Here is an 18723-nt window from a genome sequence, read left to right on the forward strand (position 1 = left end):
ACATGACATATTTATTTCCCTGACAAAAAATAATGATGGGATCAATTTGATTAACGGGTGTCGGTAACGATGATGTGTGCGAAGCTATTAAGTAAATCATTGTAAGATTGTAAAAACAAAGGGCACTAATGGCTTCCAATAATTTTCAAAAGGGTCAGTCTTTCTCTTTAAATACTGATAAACTGCATTGTAATTTGTGAAGTTTAAGTTCTAACTTTAATTCTCAACATTTCTCATTTTATTGATGTTTTTATAAGTTTGGACTCTGTGGCCTTGGATGAATTATTGACAATCCTTAGAATATGAATCCCTTGGTTCCTCTGAACAAAGGAATCAATCATATTTTTATTTTTTTTAAATGCAATTTATAATTTTTTATTTAGTTATTTTATAAAAAAAAACGTTTGGTCTGTTTGTGGCCAGTTAAACGAAATAAACGGTCAATACATATTGATTAAAAAAAAAACAAAGTCAAATCAATGGGTTAAGAGGATTCAAATTGCTATTTCATTGATTTATCATGGCATCAATATCTACTTCTTTATTTGGCCACTAATCGTGAACGTCAATGGTTAAGGCAATTAAAGTGATAAAGAAAGAAATGTTTTTCATGCACCACGATGAACGATGATGGATCATTACTACAACAGCTGATAATCTGCTTTGCCCTTACATTGCTACAATTAAATTTCTGTCAATATAAATCCCAAGTAAAAATAACAGGTGTTAATGTGAAGATAGAATATGATAGCAACATGTTGAAAACTAAAACATGAAAACGTGGAAATAATAGAAAAGTACGGCAACAAAACGCATTAAAGTTAACAGCAAATAAAATGCTGCACTAAACCAGGTTGAAATATCAGTAAATTCCTTGACAAAGACACTAATAATAAGTGGAATTTTATGCCCCTTTCTTGAATGAAACACTGAAATTACCAAATTCAAGAACTAGGACTGATCCAAATGTAAACGTAGAAGAGCCCCATTAGCTATTTCAAGAGACACACATGCATATGACAAAGGTTTCCATTTTCCACATGCATGCATGACGCATTAAACACCATTTCCTCCATTATTGATTTATATACTTGTGATGTCTAAACTTCTTTATATGTTTAAAATTGTGTTGATGCCTCTGTAGCTGCACTCAGAGCTCACATTATATGAAAGTTCTTAAAGGTCTTTTGTTTCTCCTTGACAGAAAGTTGCGTCGATTTTTTCATCAAAGAAACTTACCTCCCCACAAATCAGTCATGGCTGCTTCCGATGAGAAAACGTCTCCGAAGATCTTTGATTACTGGATAAGAAACCGCCCAGCCAAATCTACTGTTCTCTACTACACCATCATGTTTCTGGTTTTCTTACTTGTCATCAATGTTGTAAGTATCTTGTCTAATTCCCCGCGAGCCACATATGGCCTGAGAAGTATTCAGAAAACTCTTGGCAAAAAAGAAACTCCAAAAGCTGATGATGAACCAGTTGAATCACCATCAATTGTCGCGCAAGTAGAGGAAGAGGAAGATCCTCTGGTCCCACCAGAAAACTTGTCCAGGGAAGAAAGAATGGCATGGTTCAGAACCCAACTTCCGAAACTTGATATACTCAAACCATGCAATTCATCACAGCATTTTCACACGAGAGTCCTGAGCTTCCTCAACAACAACTGTTCTGAATTGTTTCACATTATATGGTTATCACCGGCTAAATCATTTGGGAAAAGAGAATTCCTGACTCTAGATTCATTCTTCAAAGTCTACCCGGAAGGATGCTTGGTGGTTCTATCAAACACCATGGATTCCGTGCGTGGATACAGAATTCTGAAACCATTTCTTGATCGCGGATTGAAAGTCACAGCAATTACTCCGGATTTGCCTTTCTTGTTCAAGGACACTCCAGCTGAATCATGGCTTGAAGAGATCAAAAGAGGGGAGAGAGACCCTGGTAATATCCCCTTGTCCCAGAATCTATCTAATCTCATAAGACTAGCAATGTTGTACAGGTATGGAGGAGTCTACATGGATGCGGATATGATAATTCTGAAGGATTTCACACATTTCAGAAACGCAGTAGGAGCCCAGAGTGTGGACCCTGTGACTAGAAAATGGTCAAGACTAAATGGTGCAGTAATGATATTTGACATTCAACATCCAATTCTAATAGATTTTATGCAAGAATTCGCAACAACTTTCGATGGGAATCGATGGGGTTATAATGGGCCTTACTTAGTCTCCAGAGTTATACAGAGAGTTGGCACCACCCCAGGATACAACCTCATGATTTTGCCTCCAAAAGCCTTCTTTCCCGTGGATTGGGTTAAAATTGTCAAGCTGTTCAAGAAGCCAGAAAATGAATTAGAAGCCAAATTGATGGGAAATAGGTTTGTTGAATTACTATATGATGGGGAGACTTATACAATTCACATGTGGAACAAGATTAGTAAAGTGACTGAGATAGAACAGGGAAGTGTCATTGCAAGATTAACCTCTGCGCGTTGTGTTGTCTGTGTCAATATCACAGGCAGTTGATGTGCCAAGGTTCAAAGACAAGAATGGAGGCATCTTCGCATATGAATGTTTAGAGATACATTTGATATCTACTGCTCTATCGGTTTGTAATTTTGTTTACCGTCACAAAATAAAGAGAGAAATTTTGTGCTTTGTTTTATAAGAATTTTCTGTTAATTGCAAAGTTCATTTCATAAAGTGTGCTTGTATTTGATTTTGCCAAATCCATGACACAAATAAATCTAAAACAGTACTTCGAAACTCCCATGAAGTTAAAAGTGCATACGAGGATGGCATTGAGACGTTCAGGCACAAGAATCTGCGAAGGGATATTGTTGTAAGGATTCTGTATAAATATAATATAATGAGCTATCAAACATTCTGATATCAAAAGTCAATAGTTGAAGATTATTATGTTATGGAAGAATTTCTAAATATCTCAGTATCTCTGAAATTAATATAAAAATGCAAGAACAAAAAAATTGTGCTTTTCTTCCATTTTTAGCATGCTGATAGTTAAATTCATGGGAAAAGAATATAAGCTTAAATTGTGGCAAAATCTTTTGATTTTCTTGTAGCCTCGGTATTCTCAAGTTAGCATAGCATGAAAATTGAGATCCTTGCCTTTTCTTACTGTGGCTCATCTCGTAGCCATGGACGAATCTACCATTGTTGAAAAGCAGAGCCAAAGAAAAAGAAGCAGCAGCGACAACAACGCTTTCGCTAAATTCGTGCCTCTTGCTTCGCCGTTAGGAGACGACGGTGGATCCCAAGAGGCGAACCCTGAAGCTGAAGGTCACGAAAATGGCCATAAAAGACTCAAACCAAATCCATTGTCGGAATTCGCCTACACCTCCTCTTGCTCCTCTCCTCCTCTTCTCCAAGAAACTATCGGCCGAGAGAATCAGCAATTTTCCCCTCCCTCCACTGTAATAAGCAAGCATTCTGCTGATACAGGACCGTCTCCATCTTCCATGTCTAGCAAATCCCGTACCGATTTGGAGATGCTAGATGCGAAAAGCAGCCAGACTCTCTCATCTGGTGTGTTACGATTTTTCAATGTTCGTTTTCTTTTCGTGCAATTTATGAAAGTAACATGGTTGTGAAATTCAACTGGAGGAAAGAAGACCGGATTGAGCTGGGATCGATAGGTTTGATGGCAGCTGAACAATTATCTAAGAGACCAAAGATCGGAGGAGTCTACCAAGCAATTAGGGTCCATAGAGAAAGAACGGTAAAACGGCTTAAAGAACTGTGTAATGAGGAGCCTACGATCGATGTGGGGATTGAGATGGCTGATGCGGCATCTCTTTTGAAGCTTATGAGCTCCTCAACTGATGAGATAATTGAGAGCGCAGGGCAAAAGGCTCACAGGGGAGCATCGTTGTTGCTTCAAGCAGAGATTCTTCGCAAGAATGGTCTGCAGCTACTTTCTGAGAGCCAAAACTCGTTTAGGGATATCCTATAATTACTGGTTGATTTTGCAACTCCCTTCAATTTTTTGGCTTAGCCAACATCTCGACCTAATTATCAAATCCTTTTAATATTTCACTTACGCTCAAGTTATCTAACTTCTGGTATATAATACGTTTGAAAGATATGCTTTGGTTGGAATCATACAACTGAAGTCTTCGTGTTCATGCATTTCTACAGACTCTGTTTCGGGGATTCTTGCATATAACTTGTAATTGGCAATCATATCACAATAAGAGGAAGTATATGATATCCTAAGTTGTGATTTCACTGATTTGTGTATTGGTTCTCTTGCATATTTATAATATCAAAATCTTTTATATCCTAGTATAAAAATACTCACATATAAGAAGCTTCAGGGATAGTTGGACCCAGTAAATCTGCCTCTCCCAGCTCTAAATTCTAATAACTGAAAATCACTCAGCCGTCTATCTGCCGCAGTAGAATATTATAGTTTACATGTGGAACTCCATCTGTTTGATAAAAGTGTCAAATAGTTTTGTCGAAATTATTGCCCTTAATAGATGCTGACTTTGGCCAAAACCTGTTGTCTTAATATTGTCTGTAAAATTTCTTCCTACCGCTTTCTATATTGATAATTGGTACAAGAATCTGCATTATTGATAAACATGGTTACATCAAATTTTACCTAGTCACGGGCAGAATAATAGGTCTGCATAACAGTGAGAGCAAGCAGCAGAGCAGCTGCCAATACTCCTATCAACTTCCATACATTAGGAATATGATCACGAATCAAGATTCTATAGCTGCGTTTGCAGAAGTACTTGATGCATGCGACACACGGCCTGCAATAATGCCACATCATTATAGGGAACTTTCTCAAGGGGTTCACTGTCGAGTGTGTGTTCAAGTCTTATAATTTACTGTAACTTGAATCCATTTGATCTACCCCACTTGTGACAGTACCAAAAAATTCGAGCAAATCTTCGTTACTTTTCTTGGTTTCTTTTACTATAACTCCATTTTCGACGAGTAGCTCAATATCCTGGAGAGAACAGATCAACCCTTTGAAAAACAGAGCATAGGAAGTGAACTGCCTGTTGATTCCAATTCTACTCTGCTCCCAAGCTATGAAGTTCCTCAAGTAAATTTCTGTGGTATCCACTATATGCAGAGGTGGAATTTCTAGAACCCCTTTGCTGAACTTAAACCCGAAGTCAAATCTACGGATGATTTTGCCATGTGCAGGCCGAATTGTTACCCCAGAAGCTCTCAGCCTTGTAGCGCACCGCCTAAGTTCTTGGTAAGCTTGCTTCACCTTCTGTCCTTCATCAACAACGGAGGATAGGTGTAAAAGATGGAGAAAGTGGGCGACACTTGAACAATGAATCAAAGGGTATCCGAAGAGGGAGAGTGCAAGATCAGAAACAAGATGATCAGCATCCCTCGTAAAGACACTGGGAAAAAGTATCCTAGCTAATGTCTTGAGAACAAAGAAGGGTATTTGGTTCTCAAGCAGAGTGAGATCCGTAAGGACAGAGAAAAGGAACTCTTGGTTTTGAACTATAGGATCGGAACCATGATGGATCTCGTCATTGGCAAATGAACTCATTAGCTCTGGAGGCGACAACCGAAGAAGTAGTTCTAACAAGAAACAACCATCCAAAAGCATAATCTTGGCTAGTTCGTGGGGGTCATACTTGATGTTACCTCCGTAGCTTGCACGAACAGCATCATCCAAGCCGAGAATGGCGGTGCCACATTTGTCTAAGGCTGAAACTGGGTTTTGGGTTCGGTGAAGTAGAGACAGCATGTAACGCCATTTGTGCTCTTCCATGGCAAGCAGGTGGCTTTTGGTTCCTCTGTGAATGGGTCCAATCGTGACGAGTTTTGGCGAGTAAGCTTCGTCATTGGGTTTTCGAAGTTTAGTGGGGACGCTGGGAATGCTGCTTATGAACGATTTAACTTCCCTATGATCAAGAGAACCCAGTGTGACCCTGATAGAATGCATCCAAGAACACTCATTTGGGGTTTCGTCCATTGCCTGAAACTGGTCTTGGGAAGATTTGGATAAGGCAAGTAAAGCTAGAGTGATGAAGATCAAAGGAAGCTCACGCCTGTCTAATGAGAGATTGTCAATAACACAACAGCCCGAGCGAAACTAGAAAGGGCAACTGCTAGTCAAAGGGGAGAGCTCGATTATTAAATTAATGGGAAATGTCAAAGAGAGATTTTGATTATGGAGATATGGTTCCTTCAAACGAAAACCCCAAAAGTTCACAGAATTACGCTACAGCTGGATACCACTTTAGATTTTCTGGGCGGGGTAAGACTGCAAGTATCAGATTATCAGTCAGAAGGTTAGAGTTGATAAACAAGAATGAATGGCCGCCTCGGCACTTGACCCCCACTCCGAGTATTTCTTCATTGTTAAGCAAGCTCAGTGTATAAGAAAGCAGAGGGCAGCAAAAAGATAAAATGAATTATCATTATTTAATATTTAATGTTTACTGTGGAATGCGGCATAGGGCAAGATAAAAGGGAAAGACGCCTCCTGAAAAGGGCAAAGAAAAGGCTTCAAAAGCAAAATCATGAAGAGAGAGAAAAGTGATTGAACATTGAAAAATGATAATTAAGGACTCTCTACCATATTAAACCTAATTATAAATTATAACATTTTAAAATCTTAAATTTAAAATTTTTGATCCTTAATTAAAATAAAAAAATATATTTAATTTTATAAAATTACTCCTTTTCTAAATACTAAAAAGAAACAACAAATTAGCTTACGTCACATTCTTTGTTCTTGTTTCTGGACGTGAAAAACCTATTTTCATATGTGAAAAATATGGGCAAAAAATTAGTGAAGTGCGTAATTATTTGAATCATCATCTTCTTCTCTCTTAATAATAGGTAATTACATGATTGTTTTTTTTACATCTTCCCCTTCGTCATGCACGCAAAAAAAATCTGCAATTTCTTCTTCCTTATATTTAACATCTTCTCTATCATGCACACATGAAAGAATTTTTAGATTTTTATAAATACTGTCTTATATCGTTTCTCTTTTATAGTGAAGAAAAAAGTAAATTTCTTGATGATTAATAAATTATATATATAGAAATACACAATAAATGATTTTTGAGAACGATAATATTATTGAGTGAAAAATAAGAAAGATGTAATATGGATGCTGAATTTTTCTATTTTGTGATGAAAAGTGGGTTAATGTTGAAAAATGTAACATAAATGTTGAATTATTATAGTTATGGTTGGAATTGCAGGAAGGATAGTTGTGAAATAATGAATTTGTGTGTTGCTTCTAGTTTTTGCAGGTTTATTTCCCATATGTCAAGTACTTTAGTAAAAAAAGTATTTTGTTATTTTCACATTGAAGGGCATTTTGTAAAAGATTCACAAGGGAAGATGACCTATGAAGATGGGATATTAGTTTCTAAATTGATTAAAAAAGACATAAATCATGAAGAGCTGTTGAAGATGATGTCATCAATGACAGGAATTGAAAGTATTACAGTTGACTTGAAATTTACAGCAAAATTTTGCTATTGAATGACTTTTTGTATAAATACCCACACCATATTTTTTATACTTGTAGAGGTGACAAGTTATGTAAATAGGTTTGCAGTTTACATTGTTTTTTGAGAAGAAGACGGTAGAAGTACCATTTAGGTATATAGGATATTTCTTATATAAAAAAGGATGCAAATATGGTGCACATGTATTGAAATCAGTGTAATATAATACTGATATCTATTTCAGGTTTAAATATGTGCAAGTGTAAATGCTGTCATCATATAAGACTGCTGAAGTCACTAACATAGCATAAGAATATTGCTACTGTAACCAATGAAAACATAAAATCTCACTTTGGAATAGATTTTTTCACAATATTTGAAACTTTCAAGTGTAAATGCTGTTATAACATAAAACTCACTTTTGAAATGTTTTAAAGCCACATGTGAAAATACAAGTATCATTGAAGAAGTCACTAACTTTGATGAAGAATATGAACACTAATGTGACTTGTTAAATTTATACTAAAATCTTTATATAATGTGACTCATCACTAATAATATATGTGATATTTTAGACTTTGAAATGTTCTAAAGCTCTAACTTTATATAGCTAAGGGAAATCTTAATCGCAAAAACTAATATATTCAAACCATTATGAAAAAGTCACTTTTTCTCAATATATGTTAGTTATTTTCTTAAATCGGGTTGGTGAATTTTAAAGTAACGTTATTGGATCTTAGTTTGGCAAGTCATTTTTTCTTAAATAATCTATTTCTAAGTGAGGTTTTGTATTTTCACAATATACGTTAGCTATTTTTTAGAGTTGGATTAGTGAATTTTCAAGTGACGTTAGTATATCCCAATTTGACAAGTCACGTTAGTATTCATATTCTTCACTGAAGTTACTGACTTCTTCAGTGATGCTTGTATTTTCATAAGTGGCCTTGGAACATTTCAAAAGTGAGTTTTATGTTATGACAGCATTTACATTTCAAAGTCTAAAATACTGTGAAAAATCTATTTCAAAGTGAGGTTATATGTTTTCACTAGTTACAGTAGAAATATTCTTATGCTATGTTAGTGACTTCAACAATCTTATGTGATGACATCATTTACATTTGCACATATTTAAACCTAAAATAGACATCAGTATTATATTATATTGATTTCAATACATGTACACCATATTTGCATCCCTTTTTACACAAAAAAAATCCCATATACCTAAATAGCACTTCTACAGTCTTCTTTCCAAAAAATAATGTAAACTGCAAATCTATTTACATAACTTATCATCTCCACAAGTACAAAAAAATACGGTACAGGCGTCTATACAAAAAGACATTTAATAGTAAAATTTCACTATAAATTTCAAGTTAGCTGCAATACTTTCAACTCCTATCATTGATGATACCATTTTCAATAGCTCTTCATAATTTATGCCTTCTCTAATCAATTTAGATATTAATCTCCCATCTTCATAGGTCATCTTCTCTTATGAATCTTTTACAAAATGTCTTTCAATGTGAAAATAACAAAATATTTCTTTTGCTGAAGTACTTGCTATATAAGAAATAAATCTGCAACAACTAGAAGCAATACACAAATTTATTACTTCACAATTATCCTTCCCGTCATCACAATCATGACTATAATAATTCAGCATTCATGTTGCATTTTTTAATATTAACGCACTTTTCATTACAAAATAAAAAAAATTCAGTATTCATATTACATCTTTTTTATTTTTCACTCAATTTTTTAATACTATCGTTCTCAAAAATAATTTATTTATTTTATATTCAACTACCTTACTCGATCGGGCCGGGTTATATTACTGGTCACAAAAAAACTTCGGTATATTAACTCGACACAATTATTCGTGGCAGATATACGCTTTGGCTGGCATTAATAATGATCTAACATCTTTAGAAGACATTTCACAAAATGATGAAGTAAGACGTGACATCGATTGGTCAGATTGGATATGGGTGTAACTGTGATTTCAATCCTGCATAAGTCCTTTATATATATATATGATTGTTTGATTGGTTCGGATTTGACTATCATTAGATTCAATTGGAAGTAATTTTTTACATCCAAAGTTAATGATATTCACAGGATAAGATTGAGACACTTCTATCCCGAAATAGGCTCAAGAGCCTCAAAAAAGTTGTCTGAAGCTGAGAAGCTTCGCAACCAAGGCATGCATCTACTCTATCAAAGCCAAATATCATTTAGAAAAGCTGTTAGGAGTATAAAGCCAAGGAAACAGCTCATCCTAAAAAAAAAACTAGTTCATCAGGTGAGAGAATTTCCTAAACAAGTCTCACTACTTAGATGAGATTCCCTATCACAAAACACGCCTGACAATTGATCTTAACATCTTTAGGAAACACTTCATAGGATCAGGAAGTAATTAAGACTTTACAACATTGATTATTGTGATTTGAATTTACTAGGTTGTTCAAGTATGAATGGGTTTCAGATGATGTGGAATGTCTTATATCAGATAAAATTAGACTTAATAATCAATATATAATAAAAAAAAAGAACTCATAAACTTGAGCCTTAAGGTCTAAAATTAAGATGTATTGTTCTTTTACTAATCTTGCTCATCTCTCATTCTCCTCCTCAAGTTTTTGGACGGTTGCTCCTCATTCCTAACTAGGCTTATTGATTGCTCAGGACCTGTAAGCCCGTTATTACACACACATAAATTTGAATTGTATTTTCTTACTTTTCAACCATAGTTTTTTAAAATTTGTAATCAAAAGATTTGTGAAGAAATATAATGCCGGTCATCACATAACAAACGGCTATTCAGAATGTGAATTAGGTGAAATTGAACCAAATATCAAAATGGGAATTATTACTTCTTCATTGAAGCCAACATCTCTACTGATGACTATCTTTAAGCAAAACGTCAGGCGATCTAAACTTCCTACAGAATTTTATGTATGATAGAGTGAAAATATATTAGTTTTTTTTTTAAAAAAAAAAATTTGGTCTCATATTATAACTCACTAGAACATAATATATAGATATACTAATTAACAAGGTCGATTTTTGATAATAAAGTATTAACTATATAACTTAATTAATAAATTATAAACAGACATCTATTTTAACCTTAGTTTGATAATTTCTCTCAATTTACTCGCTAAATTCTTTTACTTGCTCCATCAATGTGGACAATTTTCCTTAAAAACTTTTTTTCTATATATACTTGGTTCAATTGGGCATGTTTGTTTGTACATCTAATTTAATAAATATCTAATAAGTCATATTTTTACATATTTTAACAAGATTTAAATTTAAAATTGTTATTAAGTACAATATCTACAAAACTTTCAAGTTAGATGTGTGCTTTAAATGACTAAAATCATGTATCCTTTCAACTTTTCTACACTAGAAATTCTCAATGCGAACGTAAAGCTCTACTAATAAAGTGCTAACTGCTAAGCCACTGCTAACCAATCCGTATACTTGACAAAATAAATAAAAAATAAAAAAACTGTTCCTGTTTAATTAAAACCTGAAAATATTTCAACATGAATTGTCATTACAGGTGGTTTATTTGTTAATGCCATTATCGAGGTCCGTAATCGATCTAGTTTGACTAATCTCACCTCTCAAAACATATAAACAAAATCCATTGTAATCTGACTTCATGGAGATGACATCATTTAGATGACGCTGGTAATATCTCTGCAATAATGTAATTTAATTTCAACGACTTTCAATTTTTTTCCCCAAAATGACGTAGTCGACATATGTAAATCACATATACAAGTTGATCCGATCATTGAGTATTATTGATTGTCAGGTTGGGTGTGGGGATGCTTTAAAATGAAACAGAATAATTAAAATCCCGTGACTCCGGACATTGTGCACCCCCAGCTGCATATCATAAAGAATCATATGGCTTGTGTTTTAATAATTAGCCACTCTTAGTAGACTTTCATTTTTAACACTTAGTAGTTTATAATCTATTCTTTGTTGATTGCGGGTTGCGGGGTTCGTGACATTATAGCATAGGATTATATATTCAGCTGAGCGTATGTTCACATTAACATTGATCTACTCTCTCTCTCTCTCTCTCTATTATGCATTAATATTGATTGATGGAGTAACGCAATTCCAAGTAATATATATATATATATAATAAAATCAAAATGTACTGTAACCTCTCTAGGTTAGTCATTAGTTTTGTCCAATATATATATATATATATATAGGTGGCTGGAATTCGATTTTTATATATTTTATTGTTTGATTTATTTTGCACGCAATGCATGGTCTTCCTCGAAAATGGCTTTATGTTTAAAGAATTTGCAGTCCTGTGTTGATGGCTTTGGTTTTCAACATTTTTGATTTCTTCTAGTTATTGGAACAATCCAAGCAACATAAAGATTAGATTATCATCAATTGAGATGTTGACATTTCAATGTAAAAATATGAATTCACACTCCTAAAAGAAGTCCCGTGCGGTTCATTTGTATTTCTATTCCCATATATGAATGAAATGCAATAGAATGCAATGCAATGTAATGCAATATTGATTACCATTATCCATCTGTTACATTTGGTTTGACGTCAAAGAATATAATTCTTTAACATTAAACGAATATAATTGACTTATAGTTAAATTTAAAATATCTGATTATCTTTCGGGTAAAGTTAAGGGATAAAAATAACTCTTAATCTTATATTTAATCATATTTAAAAATTTAATGAGCAGCATGTCCTACAATTTCTTCCTTTCATCCTCCTCCAGTCCTCGATCCTTCGAAATTATTGAAAAGCTAAAAGAGCCTTTGTTGAAACACATAGCTCTTGGCCATCATGGGGGCTGGGGGGTGGTCGTTTTCCCTAGCTATTGTAATTAATGTAATTAGCAATTCTTTTTTGCCCAGTTTTTCTACACATTTTTCAACTTCGCATATGACTTGCTAATCACAGCTATGATATAATTATAAGATGATGAAATCAGCCAAAAGCTTGAATGAACTTTTCTATTCTTTCTTAGGATAAATTTTTATAATGTATTTGTTGGTTGTTGTTGAAGTAGCATGCTCCAAATTAATATATATATATATATATATATATGTAGTACTATAGTAGATTTTTTTTTTTGATAAAATTCTATATTAGAAGGTTGGCTCTGTCTGCATTGTTGATTAATTGTACGTCAAAGTCCATGCTCTGATCCGTATATGCACTCTTAGAATATAGTTCCGGTCCTCATAGAAATTTCGTCTAGAGTATTGTTGAAATACGAATGATTATTAAACTATTTAAGATACTAGTTTCAGGGTTAAGGATTTAAAACCATGTTTAAATAATAATCAAATCAGTGATAATTAAAATATTTTATTGAATTAATTAAGACACTGATTTAATAATTTATTGATGAACATGTGAGATTAACCCGATTTTAAATACTATATTTGTTTAAGTAATTATCATTTCTGAGTTGACTTCATTTTTTTTTTTCAGAGTGAAAAAAATGAATGCTATATTAAATTAAGAAAGAAAAGGAAGATAATATACTCTGGAGAATCCCATCTTACATCATTTTGGCATGTTTATTTCAATTTTCTACCATTTTTCGTTACAAGTCGTGAAGAGAAATTAATGTAAATTCCAAAAAAAAAGCAATTAATTAATTAAAGATCATCTTTAATTCAAATATTGGCTTTAATATGTTTGGATCACACAAAATTTCAACTAGACGGGATGAGAAATCACCAAACTTTAGTTTCACTAATTAATCAAAACTATGCATCAAAAAAATATAAAAAAATATACACTTTTTCTAGTCCTATTTATAAATAATTTTTTGAACATGTTTCACTAAATGATAATTTTAAAACTTATTAATATTGTTTAAAATTTTAATTTTGTCCTTATTAAACATTTATATAGCAATTATTTTTGCCAATATATAACATTTTTAACCATTATATATTCAAGAGCTATAGAGTCTAAGAGTAACTATATAGTGGTTTTTAATGACTATATGGTTGAAGTCTATGTAGCAGTTATTTTCAAAAAATGTTGAATAGATTTTTTTCAATTTTGGTTTTAATGAATCATTCAATAAACTATAGAGTGATTTTTTCAAAATAACCACTAAATACTTGTACAATATTTAACGGTTATTAAAAAGATCATATTTACCATATTAGATAGATTATAGTCAATAAGAACAATAGCTCCTCCACAATTCTACTGTCAAAGTAAAATATATGACAACTTATAGTCAAAGCAAATTTAGAAATTCCTAGAATAAGTCTCTATTCTCCTTTTTACTACACATTCATGTAAATAACCAGAAATAGGGGAAAAGATGGATGCCAAAATAAACTAAACGTTGTACTCTTCATTATCGCCTTTAGGTCCCTCTATTAAGTCAAAAAGATGCTTATCTCCACAATCGAGGAGGCCACAAGAAAAATCTTCCAAAGGAAAACAACTATCAACTATGAGCTTAGCTAGTGGTCAAAGAATTTGTAGTCATGCATGTAAGGTGATATGCATCCCTGAACCTGGAAACGTCATATATTTTTTCGGGAGAAGTAAGTAGTTCTCATCGTCATCAGTTACTGAAAGAAGAAAGAAATAAACACTTGCACGCACCATTCACAGAAACCAGCTATAAGGAAAAAGATATACAGTAATAATGATGTGAATATATAGGAAGTATATATATAATAAATATTTATTATACCAAGAATCGGTGGAATACTCAAAGTTTTCCTCTGTGGGAGAAGACAATAAGAGTGACCTCTACATTGCAGAGGATAGAGATCTCATCAAGAGGGGATAAGACGGACGTGCAGCTTAGATCTAAAGCGAGGAGAAGACGGATGCATCACATATTGAGAGCCCTTACTCCATATTCTTCCTTACTCTTACGCACAGCTTAGATCTAAAAAAGGACGAAGACGGGACGCCGACCGACGACTTCAACGGAACACGTGACGGCATGATGCGATGCGAGCAAGGTTTGAGGCCTTTGGGACTGGACAGACAAGGCGAATCAACAGACCATGTTTGACAGCGACTTTGGCAGCTCCTTGGACTAACATCAACTGTGGGTCTCTGGCTGGGTCACGGGTGGAGGTGAAGCTTCTTGTGGGTTGGGAGAAGGATGGAGAGAGTGAGAGAGAGCCTGGAATTATTAGATTTGAAATCTGGGGTGGGGGCTCGGGCAGATGAGAGGGTTTTCTTTTTTTTTTTTATTTTATTTTTTAATTAAAAAAAACTTTCAAGAGTGTTTATTGAAAAAACACTTTCACATATAACTCCTATCAGAGTGCTTAAGCTGTAAGTGCTTTGATAGGCTTGCTTGTATAAATCTTTTGAAGCATTTTTTGAAAAGTACTCTCAAAACTTTTTCTTTATCTAAAAAATTATTTTTCCTCTCTATTTATGAAAGTATTTTTTTTTCTTTTCAAAAGCATTCCAATAGGCTTTATTTTTAAAAAAAAAACATTCTTTTAAAGTACATGTTGTGGGAGCGCTTATTCTAAAAACACTTTGATAGGTTTTAATTTTTTTGAATTTTTTGGAATCTAATGGATCACTTTTGCAAGAAACACTCTAATATAAAACATATATGAGAACACTTTTTTTCATAAGTTCCGTCTCACCATTCTAGAACATTTTTAAAACAGAAGCGCTTTGAAATAGGCACTCCTATAAACCTATTTTATAGTAGTGATTTCAAAAAATCATTAAATAATTTTGCCCATTTTTGGTCAATTTTTACCTAGCTGCCCAAAAACTATTTAACATTTTTTTTTTGAAATAACTGTGAAATAATTGTACCTGTATAGCATTTATTAGGAATAATAGTTAAATATATATATATATATAGCATTATATATCAATTAATTTTTTAAAAAAAATAGGGGGTTGCATTTCGAGCAACTCCCCACAAAACAAATTATAGACATCCTATACATGTACGAGCAATAGGATATTCTAATTTCAACTAAAATCTATATGCAATTGAATTCAAACTTATTCAAACCTATAATAACTTCTAAAATCTATTTAAAAGTACTTCAAAATTTTCAAAGAAAATGCTTATACCCTAAAATACTTATAAAAAAAAATTTGCTAAGTAAAACTTATTGCAAGTTTAAAAGGTCAAAGTTAACCAAAAACTAAAATTGGTTAAAGTAAGCTTATTTTGGTTAAGTATAAAAAACTTATATACTAGAAACAAAATTGAGGAAGCTAAAGTGGTTGTGATAATTTATTTTGTACCCATTACTTGAATAAATTCTCGATCAACTCTTCAAAAACTTCTTCAATTTGAGCTGGACTATATTCTTCTACATATGCATCGCCACAAACACAACATTAATCAAGTTTAAATATGTGATGTGTATAATATAATGTAAATTATTAAAATTAATAAAATAGAGATAGAAGACTTGGTCAGGCACAATCCCATCATCCGGTGCATGTTCAACTATGTCTTTCATGTATTTCATGATACTATTGGTGTCACATTGTTTTGGATTCTTTTGATCATCAAACCAAAAAAATAAAATTAGCTATGTTTGAAAAGTATTTGAGAACTTCAAAGTAAATACTATATTTTGTAGTACTTATTTATCATTTGCCTATTTTAATGACATTTATTTGTGATTCTCCCAATACCTTTCTTGATTTACAAATCATCATCATCATCATCATCAATATATCAATATCAATCATTATCAATATCAACACACAAACATACACATAAAAATCTTATAGCTTCAACCTGATTGGTTAAAAAAAATTAACTCTCATTAGTTAATAAATTTTAAACTAATATTAATATGAAAATTTTTTTAATTCATTAATGAGATTTAATTTATTTTTTATTTTTTTATATATTTTTAATTTACTTTCACGGAAGCATTAATTCAAGAATAGTTTCATTTTTAAATTTTTTTGATTGCTAGCATTAACTCTATCCAATTATCCTTTTATATTTGCTATATTTTTTTATGCCTTTTTAATTTTTTTAATCAATGAAATTGAATTTCTTTTCCATAATTCCAACAAAGACTGTTAATTAAAAAAAAATCTTATATTTAGTACGGGAGGAGTGTTAAACAAAGACTATTGACTATTGACTTTTGAGATGCCGAGCTTGTGGTCTATGGAGGTGACCCCACGTAGATAACGCCCGTTTGAAGTGGAATAAAATATTAAATCACATCCTGGCCGTTCTAGAATCTTAATTTTGAAACTAAACGGTTGGGATTTGCTGATCTTACTATTTGGTTCAATAAAGATATTTGAATATTATATCAAAGAAATTATAACTAATAAATTTATCAACTTAATACTATATTTTTCTTGCAAAATAGTATTAATCGAGTATAATATAATAGATATCCAATATAAAACCTATGGAAAATTACACTATTTATGTGATTGGACTCACCTAAATATGTCTAGATAGAACAGAATTTTATTTTTTATCAAATAGAATATATTTTTTCATAGCATCTTTATGGATAAATGTGCAAATTACTTTTTAAATTTTAAATTCAGTAGCGCCATAAATCTTGAACTTTGATATTAATTGATCTTAAAATGATAGAAAATAATATCAAAAATTAAAATAAAGTATTCAAATATTATAGATAAAGACCTAACAAATTACATAAAAGAACCAGATTTTTTTTCCCTTTTCTATAATTTTTATGTCTTTTTTTATTATTTTTCAATCAACTAATGGTTAAAATTAACTTTTATCGTGGAGGCCAAATTGCATCATTTTTTAAAATTTAAGAAAATAATTTATACAATAAATAAGTTTAAAATCTATTATACTAATGAATTTAAAGTTTTACTCATTTATCCTATCTTTATTAGCCTTTTTGGAAACATAATACTTGTCTTGATTTGATAAGCACATAAAACCTTTCTCAAGAACTTTTCATTTGTGAAAAAATATAATTTTAAATAATTACAGTGATAATTTTAAGAAGTATTACTATCTGTAATTTATTTTTAAAATTAAAAAATTTTAAGAAGTAATATATGTTTAAAGTTTGGAAGAATAGCACTTAAGATTTTAGAGGAGAAAAAATAATAGTGAAGGTCCAGTGGTGGTTTGAGTACAGTTACATTATTTATAAATTATATATATATATATATATATATAATTTATAAACAATGTCTTTTAAAAATTATATAAATTATTAGAACGAAAATGTTACTCCTTCCATTAAAAAATATAAGACTTTTTTTGAGGAATTAGATATTTAAAAATGTAAGGCATTTTTAGCCTTTTGATGTGCAATTGTTGCTTCTTTTTTTTTAAATTGTTCCTATTGATAAATGACTTTATATTTATTGTACGGTGTCTAATAGGGATAAATATAAAAAAATAGGATTAGTTTAAAAGTAAGTAACTATTTTATTAGAAGGTGAGATTTGATTAAAAATGTTTTATATTTTTTAACGGAGGAAATCATTTATTATAGAATACTAGCAGAATTTTAATTATTTGCTTTCACTATTTGTAATTGTATGCACTTGGCAGGAGCTAATAGGGAATCCAGACCTTCCTCATACCCTATCTCAACACATACATTCATATCCATTTAATTATTCATTTGATTTAATAGTGTCTAATTGCTAATTAAGTCATTAAAATAAATATACTATTCATTTAATGATTATCATGAATAAGCATTATAAAGTTATTTTTAAAAGCATTTAAGTAACAATAGTAAATAATCTATTACTTTAATGATATAATTGGCAATCTGATATCATTAAATTAAATACATAATTAAATGAATAAATATGATTGAATATAGAGAGATGTATTGAGAAAATGGAGAGGATTCAAATCCAACTAGTAGGTATATTATATACAGCTGCGACAACGTACAAAGAGTTTTCCGGGAGGCATCCTCAACATCCATGATTAGGGTTCCCATCAGTAACGAGATACTAGACAAGGAAAGCATAACTACATATTCTTATAATTTTATCATATTTTGTTTTTAGTTTTAATACTTTTTTATTCTAAGCCCCTATAATTTTTTTCAAATGCAACATTGGTCTCTCTATTTTTTAATATGTCCAAAGGGATAATAAACATAGGAACAACGTTAGTCTCTATAATGGTAATTTAGGAACTAAATAAGGCAGTTAAATAAATACCAATAAAATTGATGTTAAATAAAGGGTACCTAATGATATCTCATTGTAAA

General features: G+C 31.8%; 3 protein-coding genes across 4 annotated transcripts; 2 read left to right on the forward strand and 1 right to left on the reverse strand.

The window, feature by feature from the left end:
* Window positions 1-939: 939 nt before the first annotated feature.
* Window positions 940-2691, forward strand: LOC129288855 (uncharacterized). The gene is made up of 2 exons (XM_054925652.1): window positions 940-1025; window positions 1205-2691. The coding sequence occupies exon 2, from the start codon at window positions 1257-1259 to the stop codon at window positions 2526-2528; it is 1272 nt and encodes a 423-aa protein (XP_054781627.1). The 5' UTR covers window positions 940-1025; window positions 1205-1256; the 3' UTR covers window positions 2529-2691.
* A 279-nt stretch (window positions 2692-2970) lies between these two features.
* On the forward strand, window positions 2971-4250 carry LOC129288856 (uncharacterized). Of its 2 annotated transcripts, none has more exons than XM_054925654.1 (2): window positions 2971-3548; window positions 3635-4250. In XM_054925654.1, the coding sequence occupies exons 1-2, from the start codon at window positions 3161-3163 to the stop codon at window positions 3973-3975; spliced, it is 729 nt and encodes a 242-aa protein (XP_054781629.1). In that variant the 5' UTR covers window positions 2971-3160; the 3' UTR covers window positions 3976-4250. The 2 variants fall into 2 exon arrangements, with proteins under 2 accessions (XP_054781629.1, XP_054781628.1); XM_054925653.1 differs by having other exon boundaries at window positions 2973-3548; window positions 3632-4250.
* Window positions 4251-4854: 604 nt separating this feature from the next.
* On the reverse strand, window positions 4855-5982 carry LOC129288262 (UPF0481 protein At3g47200-like). The gene has a single exon (XM_054924768.1). The coding sequence runs from the start codon at window positions 5980-5982 to the stop codon at window positions 4855-4857; it is 1128 nt and encodes a 375-aa protein (XP_054780743.1).
* Between the last annotated feature and the right edge of the window lie 12741 nt (window positions 5983-18723).

This window comes from Prosopis cineraria, unplaced genomic scaffold, assembly GCF_029017545.1.
Source record: "Prosopis cineraria cultivar Desert tree isolate PC_DT_omini unplaced genomic scaffold, ASM2901754v1 PC12, whole genome shotgun sequence".
NCBI lineage: Eukaryota > Viridiplantae > Streptophyta > Magnoliopsida > Fabales > Fabaceae > Prosopis > Prosopis cineraria.

Coding starts and splice junctions, on each gene's coding strand:
- LOC129288855 (XM_054925652.1), top strand. CDS start 1,257: ATGGCTGCTTCCGATGAGAAAACGTCTCCGAAGATCTTTGATTACTGG.
- LOC129288856 (XM_054925653.1), top strand. CDS start 3,161: ATGGACGAATCTACCATTGTTGAAAAGCAGAGCCAAAGAAAAAGAAGC. Junction 3,549..3,631: donor CAGCCAGACTCTCTCATCTG/GTGTGTTACGAT, acceptor ACTGGAGGAAAG/AAGACCGGATTGAGCTGGGA.
- LOC129288262 (XM_054924768.1), bottom strand. CDS start 5,982: ATGGACGAAACCCCAAATGAGTGTTCTTGGATGCATTCTATCAGGGTC.